This window comes from Gavialis gangeticus, unplaced genomic scaffold (assembly GCF_001723915.1).
Source record: "Gavialis gangeticus isolate Ggan-Ray unplaced genomic scaffold, GavGan_comp1, whole genome shotgun sequence".
In the NCBI taxonomy this organism is placed as follows: Eukaryota; Metazoa; Chordata; order Crocodylia; family Gavialidae; genus Gavialis; species Gavialis gangeticus.
The window spans coordinates 11,373,685-11,383,559 of NW_017729007.1; the positions used below are offsets into that span (position 1 = coordinate 11,373,685).

Consider the following 9,875-nt stretch of genomic DNA (forward strand, 5'->3'; position numbering starts at 1 on the left):
CTAGATAAAGTAACCCATAACTATTTATCAGTCTATAATCATGCATCTAAAATTAATATTGCAGCATTGTTGATTCCCATCATTTTCTGTTTATGTGACATAATATATAAAATCAGAATTTGAAGTGGACATTTTTTTAAATGCCACTTGATGCGTAACTTCATTAGGGAAGTATCAATTAAGCTGAATAAGTTTAATGAGGTATGCTAATATGCAATGATTCTAAACTGCCACAGGGTGGTAGAAGATGCACTTTCCACAACATTTATCTAATCTGCAGAACTAACTGCTTTGCTACACTCTTCAAGGCATGGTCAAAGCTTTAATGGAGAATCCAACCTTACTTTCATTAATAAGCAGTGGATTAAAGAACAGGAAATTCAGAGGGCCTTTTGTATAAGCCAGATGTTTCAGAACAGATTTCTGAATTAGTCTGCAGATATGATGTCTCAATATAGGCATGATTTCACTTTGAGCATTTCCAGATTCAGACTTTTATAAATTCTCTGTGGAGATTACAAGGGCAGAGAAAAAAGGTTGGTGAGTAAACAAGATTTAGTCAACATGGTATCAAATGTTCTCTAGAGCTCTCCTGAAAATAAAGCAGAGTTGATGCCCAATTGTAGATACACTCTTCAAGTGCAGAATCAAAATGTGAAAAAGTCAGCAAAGACCTGGATTACCAAATATATGCTAGTCTGTTTGTCCTAAGAAAAAGTAATTGCCCATAGTTTGCATGCAGGACCGTGCGACAGACATGTCTTGCTATACAGTTTGTAAGCCCACAAGGTCTGATAATGTAAAGCAATGATGCTCAGCATCCTGGGGTAACCTTAGATCCTATTAAGGGGCCGCATAATATTAGCACTCTTAGGTATGAAAACTCATACACATGATTCACAAAATAAGCCTACAGATTTCAAATAAGAACCTGTGGTATCATAAACATTTCTGTCTTGTTGTGGTCTTTCTGAGTTTTCTGCAGCAGGAGAATTGCTCTTTTATTTTTCTGTAGTCAAGAGGGATTAAAGCTAAGAGCAGGCTATAACAGGGAGCCAAGGGCTTCTGTTACTTTAAGGGAGAAACCACAGCAGGTATGTCCCCAGGCAGGGGAAGACAGCTGATTCTGGACTAGCCACAGGGGAGTAGGCAGCCAGAGGCTGCAAGTGAACTACAGCAGCTTGGCCAAAGAAAGGGCAGTAGGCTTCTCTAAAGGCTGAGAGTTGGTACTGATGCAGCAGGGACCTGTTGGTTATGGAACAGCTGAGGAGACTCAACGATGATCCTGACAACTACAGAAAGTACTCCCAGAGCAGCTCTGTAAATGGAATTACCAAATAAGAAGGGACAAATGCCTGTCTCCTGTAGATGCCTTGTGTGCAAAAAAAAAAGAGTGGCCCTCTGAGCAAACCCTAATCCTTTAAAAAAGCTATTTTCATTAGTAGAAGGATTGCAGGTCCCAGCACCTTGATTGCCGTGAGTTGGGCAGATTCTGTTTACCTGCCTAAGAATGGGGGCCCATGGAATGGAGCCCATGGAGACTATACAGGATTGAGGCTCTGCCTCTTTGAGACCTCTTGTTTCAGGATTTTATCCTGGTTTGTCTACTATTTGACACAGGTAAGTGAAACAGCTCTCATTTTAGAAGAAAATCACTTTAACCCCTCTTGTTTATAGGCCTGGATTTATAAGAACCAACTAAACTTTTGAAGATGATTGGCTGCATCTAGACCCGTGCACAGAATGAGTTTGTATGTACAGTGGCTTCCATGAGAGAGAAATTTAACAGATAGACATTTATTTTCCAGAGTTGCCCTACTTTCTATTGGGCAAAAACATAATATGTTTATATGCTTTAATTTGTTCCTAGGCTAGAAAGTACATTGAATCTCTACCATATATGCCTCAGCAGGATTTGAAAGCAGTATTTCGTGGTGCCAACCCATTAGGTAAGAATCTCAGACTGATCCATTTTAGTTCCTTCACTAGCATTTCAGTTCGGGTTTTACTTTTCTATATACTAGGCCCTGTTGAAAAAAAACGAGGAATGCTGGCCTAACCGTTCCTGAACCTTTTCAATATCAGACCACTAACTTCCCTTAATGAAGCTTATTCCAAGCTTTTTTTTCCGGCATGAAGATAGTGCCAAGCGGATTGCAGTCTGTCCTGAGAGGGCAAATGGATGTTTTCAGAAACTAAAGGCCAGTTAAATGTTGCATGAATACATAGATAGAAATTAAACTGATTTTAGTGCAGAAAAAAAGTAGATCAACCTAACAGACGTATTATGGAAATCATATTTCATTTATTTAAAGTGTCACACTATTTTTAGGTCAATGTGATTCATACTAAAAATCTTAGTTTAAAATCAATCCTGTGGACAGCACCCATCACCTTATTTAATTGAGGCTCCCTTTTGTACAACTATTGAGAGTAACAGAATTATTTTTAAAAATCTTATTTTATTTTATTTATTTATTTTTACAGTGGGTTGACCCTCAGAAGGAATAAAATCCTAAGTGGCAGGTTGTTCATTCCTATATAGAAAAGCTTTTGAGCATTAGTATTTTCATCTAAATGTGAAAATATACAGTCCAGTAGATTATTATTGGTATGATGTCTTTTGAGATCTCATAATTTTGTATTATAATTTGTATCTTGCACTAAACGAGGACTCAAAACTCTGTTTAGAATGTGCATCTTCACAGGCCATGTGCTGTCACATGGCTTTGCAATATTCTGAGGTTCTGTCAGTAAAGTTGAATGATCTTGGAAGGAATAATGAGGAATGATACTGCACGTATGAACTGACACAGTATGTGTGGGATATCTTAATCGTCTTTCCTCTAAAATTATTTTCCTATATCTTGTATTAATTATTGATAACAATGTAAAAGATGATTCTCAGGGGACATATGTATCTATTACTCTGCCAGATCTCTTACTGCTCAACATTTTCCTCTGCTAGTTAAAGGGTTCTAAATTTAACTTGAGTATCTGTTTTGCCCTAGCTGTAGATCTTCTTGAGAAGATGCTTATATTAGACAGTGATAAAAGGATAACTGCCTCAGAAGCTCTTGCACATGCCTACTTTGTACAGTATCATGATCCTGATGACGAGCCTGAGGCTGAGCTATATGACGAGTCAATAGAGAATAAAGAACGAACCATAGAAGAGTGGAAAGGTAAGGTGGAATTGTGCGTGGCAGTTCATGTGTATGGAAAAAAATGACTTTGCTTAAAGAGAACGTTTTTTGCATGTTCTCACTGAAAGAATGTCAAGCCAGGCTGAAACTTCAGGATAATTTCATAGACATTAGGGCTGGAAGGGACCTCGTAAGATCATAAGGTCCAGCCCCTGCCCAAGGGGGAGGAAGTCAGCTAGGGTCAAAGGATCCCAGCAAGATAAGCATCAAAATATTTCTTAAAAGTGTCCAAAATAGGTGCTTGTACCACCTCTGGGGGAAGCCTGTTTTAGGCTTTGGGGGCTCAGACAGTAAAGAAGTTTTTCCTCATGTCCAGGCTAAAATGGTCTTGCAGGAGTTTGTGACCGTTGGACCTTGTCATCCCTTGGGGTGCTGTGGTGAACAGGTGTTCCCCCATAGACAGGGGTGAATTATAGACTGCCACCAAGTCACCCCTGAGCCTGTGCTTCTCCAGGTTGAAGAGTCCCATAGCTCGCAGCCTCTCTTCATCACGCCTGCTCTCTTGCCCTCTGATCATGCACGTGGCTCTCCCCTGGACTCTTTCAAGCTTCTCCATGTCCTTCCTAAATTGTGGAGCCCAGAATTGGATGCAATACTCCAGCTGCAGCCTAACCAAGGCCAAGTACACCGAAAGGATGACATCCTGGGTCTTGCTCAAGATGCATCAGTAGATGCAAGTCAGAGTTTTGTTCTCTTTGCCAGCTGTGGTATCACATTGGTGGCTCACGTTCATCCTGCAGGTCAATCATGACCCCCAAGTCTCTTTCGGTCGTGATGCTAGCGAGTGTAAAATTGTCGAGCCTGGAAGTGTGATGCGGGTTTTTCTTCCCCGAGGTGGAGCACCTTGCATTTCTCTGTATTGAATGCCATTGGATTTTCATCCACCCACCTTGCTAGCCTGTCAAGGTTGGCCTGGATCAGCAGCCTATCCTGAGGTGTAGACACTTCCCCAAAGTTTGGTGTCATCAGCAAACTTAGCCAGTCCACTTCTGACACCAGTGTCCAGATCGTTTATGAAGACATTAAAGAGTACAGGTCCAAGAACAGAGCCTTGGGGGATGCCACTAGCCACAGAGTACCATAATAAGCCAAATCCGTGTGTGTGTTTTATTGTGGATTTTTTTCCCTACGGTTCTAGCCCCTCTAACATCATATCAGTGGATTTTTCACAATGTGCACACACAAACAGCTCCAGCTGAAGGGGGTGGGGCAAGTAATTCCATAAAGGTCAGGTACACTCTCACATTTTCAACCTCAGTGGGGCAGATCCTCTGCTGGAGTAATGGATCTATGCCACTTTACACCAACTGAAGTTATGACGTTAGTCTCTCTTCTGCAGTAACAGCAAATGTGTCCCCATGTGACTGTTAGCTGTCTTCTGTATGAACATTCACAGTAAATCATACCTATAAAGTAAATAATAAAAATCAATTATGCCTATAAAATGTGCACCTAGGATAAAACTGACACCTCTGTAAAGGGAACCAACTTGTGGTTTAGGCATTACTTAAAGGCATTACATATTGTGAGTTAGTGTCTCTCTCAAGCCCAGTGCTTTTCCAAATTGTGTGTCACAGTTAGATAGCTTGTAGACATCTGACCCAAATTGTCCATGGCTGACTACTATGACTACTAAAAGGCCTGTGGTGGTTCCCATTTGCCACATACACACATGTGGGGAAGGGGAGACAGAGCAGTGCACAAGAAAATCCTTGATTTCTTCTTAAACTTTCCTTATGTGTGCCCATACATATGGGAGAATTCAGGAATAATCAAGGGCTTGCAAAATACTTAGATTCTGCTATGTGGTTCATAAACCCAGCTGTAGATCTGCATGACTTGGAAAAAGGTAAAAACTTCAGTGCTTTTAAAAAGGTTGTGGTATTTGGGGAGGGTGGGGGGAGACAGGGGAAGTCTATGGATACAGGTTTTGGGGTTTTTTATGGGTATTCAGGCTCTGAGGACTGTATTCCCCACTCCATGCTAAATGAGGAGTTCTGGGAAATGGAAGGAAGCTCTTTGATTCACTGCTTACCATCCCAGGAGCAAAAGGGACAGTACTAACCTCCACCACTAGGATAAAGAACCTTACATCAATGGGAGAATCTCTGTAATGAAGTCCCATTCCAGCATGCTATTCTGTCCCTGCTCTTTCCCTGACACACCTCCAAACTTTTTCTCTTTGTTGAGGAGTCAGAGAGGCTAGTATGAGAGATACTTCTGCCAAATTGCAACCAGTGAATAGGTCTCTTGTGCAGGGAGAATTATTTGTCCAACTCCAGTTAATTTATAGCCTTTTGTACTGTTTCCATGGTCAAAATGCTCTTAAAAGAGCAGAGGCTCCATCTCTAACCAAATGAGAGTTCCCACATGACATATAGTCTGAATACAGCAAAACTAGCTGACAATATATTTTTGCCTGCAGACAATCTATCTACTTCCAGCTTGGGTTCCTAAATTCTTGCTTACTCTTCTATGTAATGAAAGCTTTTCTGAAAAGGGGCCTTTGTGTCTGACAATGAGGGAACTGCTCATTGGGAGGACTTTCAGGCCTGACCCTGAGTAGCAGCTGGGGAGTGGTCAGTGTGTTTCAGGCAGGAGTTGGTGTGAATACACCAGTAAACTGTTTGCCCTTCACCACTGAGTTCTGAGGCTGAATTGATTCCTGGGCTACAGAAGAATAGGCTGGAGCTATTCCAAATTATGCTGATACCCCTCATTACCACAGCTTGTTCTAACCCCTGGAGATCACTGGAATGTAAGTGAGCCGCTCTCATGCCTTTTTTTCCTTCCCCATCCTACCCACTATACCCCTGGTGTGCAAGGATCCCTCTAAACTGAGTAAATCCAGTGCAGTAGTGCAAATTAATCTGAAAGCAGTGTAGGAAGTGGGCCAAAGTGTCTAGTTGAAGAGAAGCAGCCCAAGTGATGTGACCTGGGAAGGTTCTTCCACAATCTGTCTTTGGACAGGTGAGGAGAACTGACTATAGTCAGCTACATCCATAACATTTCTCTGCAGCTGAATCTGGCAGCACATGCAACCTTCAGGGCCAGATTAAGGCACAGGCAAACTAGAAACGTGCCTAAGGCCCTAAGTGAAGAAGGGGCCCAGTTGTGCTCATTTTAGATATTATAATTATTGAGTGAAAAAAAGTAATATAAGTATGTAGTATTAAGTAGGAGCCCACAAGTTTGTTTGCCTACGGCGCACTAAAGGGTTATCCAGCCCTGGCTACCATGTATGTATCTTGCATGCAATGAGTCTGTGCTGCATTTGGCATTGTACCTACAAGAATATAAGTTGTCTATTTGCTGCTTCTTCAGTTGGCTGAGCCTTTGACAGGAAGATTAAACAATTTCCCTTTCCTCTTTATGATGCAAGCCTGCTTTGGATTATTATAGAGATGGTCTAGGTTTAACTCTTTCTGAACTAAAACTGGGAAGTGGGATGACTTCTCTTTAAAAAAAAACCAAGAACGTTTATTGCAGAAGCTTCAGATTCTGTTACATCAGAATATTTGTTAGGAGGCTCCCCTGTGTGCAAAGGGCCTGTGGACCATTTAAGATCTTCAAAATAAGACTTGAACAGGATTTATATAGTATGTATGTCTCACTGCCACCCCTCTGCACTGGAATAATTTTTGTCTGTATAAGCACAAAGCTTCCTCATTCTCTTCTCTGCCCTTCAAGAAATATCTCATTCTCTGAAAATAGAAGAAATGTTGAGTCTGATAGTAGGGTCTGTTGACTTCAATTATTTGATTTTTAATAGTGTGAATAAAGCAGGAATTTCTTGATGCTCAAACCATTTCTCAGAGGAAAATCACAATTAATATTTTAGATGCTGCATTCAAGCAAGTGTGTGTTCCCATTCCATGTACTGAATAATTAAGTGCACAGGCAGTCTTATATAAGATTTCTTTTAAAGGTTTATATGGGTAGCAATTCTTTAACAAGTTCTGGGGAAAACTTTCTTTATGGAGGTGGACCAAATTGAAATCTTTGAAGGGGAAAATCAAGGTTTTGGTATTATTTTGCGAGATAAGTCCTTACTTCCTCTTTATGACTACAGAATGACTCATTTGAAGTACTCTTCTCCCCTCTGTCCCCAGTTTAGCTAGAAGAGTGTCAAAATCTGACAAAAAATTCTGACAAATATCCTCTGTTTCATTTATGGAACAAGGTATCCCAAAAGAAGGAATGGAGGCATTTTTGCCTGATTACTTGCAGACATTTACTAGAGACTCCCTCACAAACTACGAAATGTACAGGTCCTCAGGCTTTCTCACAGCTCAGTGTGTCTGTCACCAGATGCTGGCTTACTGTGAGGCTTTTGCATAGCTTTTTTATCTGTGTTCACTGGATTTCCTGGGTAAAATATAAATGTCCTATAGATTTCCTGTTTCTTCTCAAGTTTCAGGACATTCACACAAGTATTACTGCTGTATTAAAAGAGGAGTTAGTCTGATTTCTTAACACTTTTCCTTATGTACATAAGTGTTTGATGTGCAATATTAAAACAGTTAACTTGGTTTCCTGACCAGAAGAACGAAGTCCTTTTGGACTGCTCTGCTGATGATTATGATGTTCAAATATAACTTTTTAGCTACTGAATATATTCCATGCATTTATACCAAAAATATTTGGTCCACAGACATTTTGTGAATGTAATAACTTCTGAGTGGGCATCAGTGTGGGCCAAATCCCAAGCATTAGTAAAATCTTGGCTAAGAAGTGGAAGTTACTTGCCAGCAGACTGGTGAAGTGTATGTACAAACTCTGCATCATATTGACAAAAAAGCGTGGGATGTTGCTTGCATAGTTGGCAACCATATTATCTCTACCCACATGGTAAAGGAAAAAATGCTAGAAGGTAAAACTTGCATTGCCTGATGCTTACACTTCTCTGTGGGCACGTCTACACAAGGTACTACATCACTGTGGCAATGTACTACAGCGACATAACACTGGCAGGCAAAAAACGTGATGCCACAGCTATGTTGCCTTTAGTACTTCCTAAAGGAAGGACTAAATGATGGTTCAGTAGCAACATCACCAAACACATGCCGTTTAAAAAAAATATTCATCATGGCTTTTGAGGCATGAGACCTGCACCATATGAAAAGCGGCTTGTCATTTTGACATTGTTCTGTAAAGCTAAGAGTCACAATCAGACTAAACAGATTACTGCATTTTGAATACGTTGTATTGCATATATGTATTTAGAATCAAAAGTTGTGTATGAAGTATTGTTAAAATTGGTAGAGGAAAGTCAGTTTCTAAGAGAACATTTTACCTATGAAGTGTGTCTTTTTCAAAACAACACTGCTTATTCTAGTATGATATTTTGTTTCTGGGTAATACAATGCTTAACTTCCCCTCTAGACTATAGCAGGAACAGGGTATCTCAAACCTGCTTTGGATACATGTGGAAGGTATGGAGATTTCCTGATCAATATTTTCAGCATCTGAATTTTAACAGGATATACAGAAAAATACTCTGGGAAGTGTCAGATTCCCAAAGAGCACACACTCCTCTCTGATCCTTCAAAACACTGCTCCCTCACCAAATGCCACTTTCCAGCCCAATTCAGTCTCCTTTTTCCCAAGATGCCAAAGCTTTGCCAAAGTTTCCAAGTCAAACTGGAAGGAAAAAAATATTCTAATTTTTATGAGGAGGCTGTAATAACTTTTTATTTTAAGAGTTTCCACTCTTAAAACATGCATCCTTCTTAATAACTCACTACTTCATACAGGATCTGCAGAGTCTCTTATCTAGTTGATGGAAAAGAAAATGATTCTGCTGCATTGTTACATAGTATAACAAAGTCTGAGGAATATTTGTCAGGTAAATCAACAGAAAAATACAGTCAGCAAAGAAGAAAGGAAACTACCATGTACAGAGAATAAAAGGAAGCAAAATGTCACTTCTCAGTAGGAAATTTAAAGATAACTCATGGAAGGTACATCATTTTCTTTTTACATTGAAAGCCATCTTACAGTAGAAGAGTTTTAATATATCCATGTAGTTAATAGAACAGGATATTTAAAACAGGTGACAGTAAAAGAGTCCTAAGAGGATAACCCCAATTCTAAGACTATTTCAGTCAAAATTTTCCAAGCAGAATGTTTTGAACTAAATCCACATGTAGGCAATGACATAAAAGTGCCTGAGTATCAGGAGTGTTGACCACCTGTAGCATTGACTCTAGTCAGTTTAGCAAGCCTGAAAATCGTGTCATTCTGTTTGGGTCCCTGAAAATGGATCTAGTGACTAACTTTAAGAACTCAGCTTTCATGTTTACAGTACTCAGATTGCAACAAGCAATTTGGATCCAAGTAAACTTAAGTTTGCTAGAATCGAGTAGCAGATCCATGATGGCAAGAACAGGGGGTGCAGTAACAGATGTCTGTGCACGTGCAGTAAGCTCACTGCACCTGCACCTGGCAACTGAGACTGGAGCTCTTGGCAGTGAACTGGCAGTGAAGAAGGGTGACGGCACCACATTCTTGCTTGAACCCACCCCTGCTGGAATGGATTGCATTAATTCCAGTGTTAACCCTATTGTCTGTATAAAGGCAGGTTAAGTCAGAGGTCGACAACCACAGCCCACAGACCAGTTCCTGCCTGTGGCGCCGTTTGACCGACCTACAGTTGTGGAGCTTCAG

The 9,875-nt window shown here is 40.4% G+C and overlaps 1 protein-coding gene across 1 annotated transcript in view; it reads left to right on the plus strand.

The window, feature by feature from the left end:
- Positions 1-9,875, plus strand: part of MAPK11 (mitogen-activated protein kinase 11) — a 60,954-nt gene that overhangs the window by 45,392 nt on the left and 5,687 nt on the right. The window contains exons 10-11 of the mRNA XM_019509294.1: positions 1,871-1,949; positions 3,012-3,185. Coding sequence (XP_019364839.1) covers positions 1,871-1,949; positions 3,012-3,185 — 253 coding nt within the window. The remainder of the gene's footprint in view (positions 1-1,870; positions 1,950-3,011; positions 3,186-9,875) is intronic.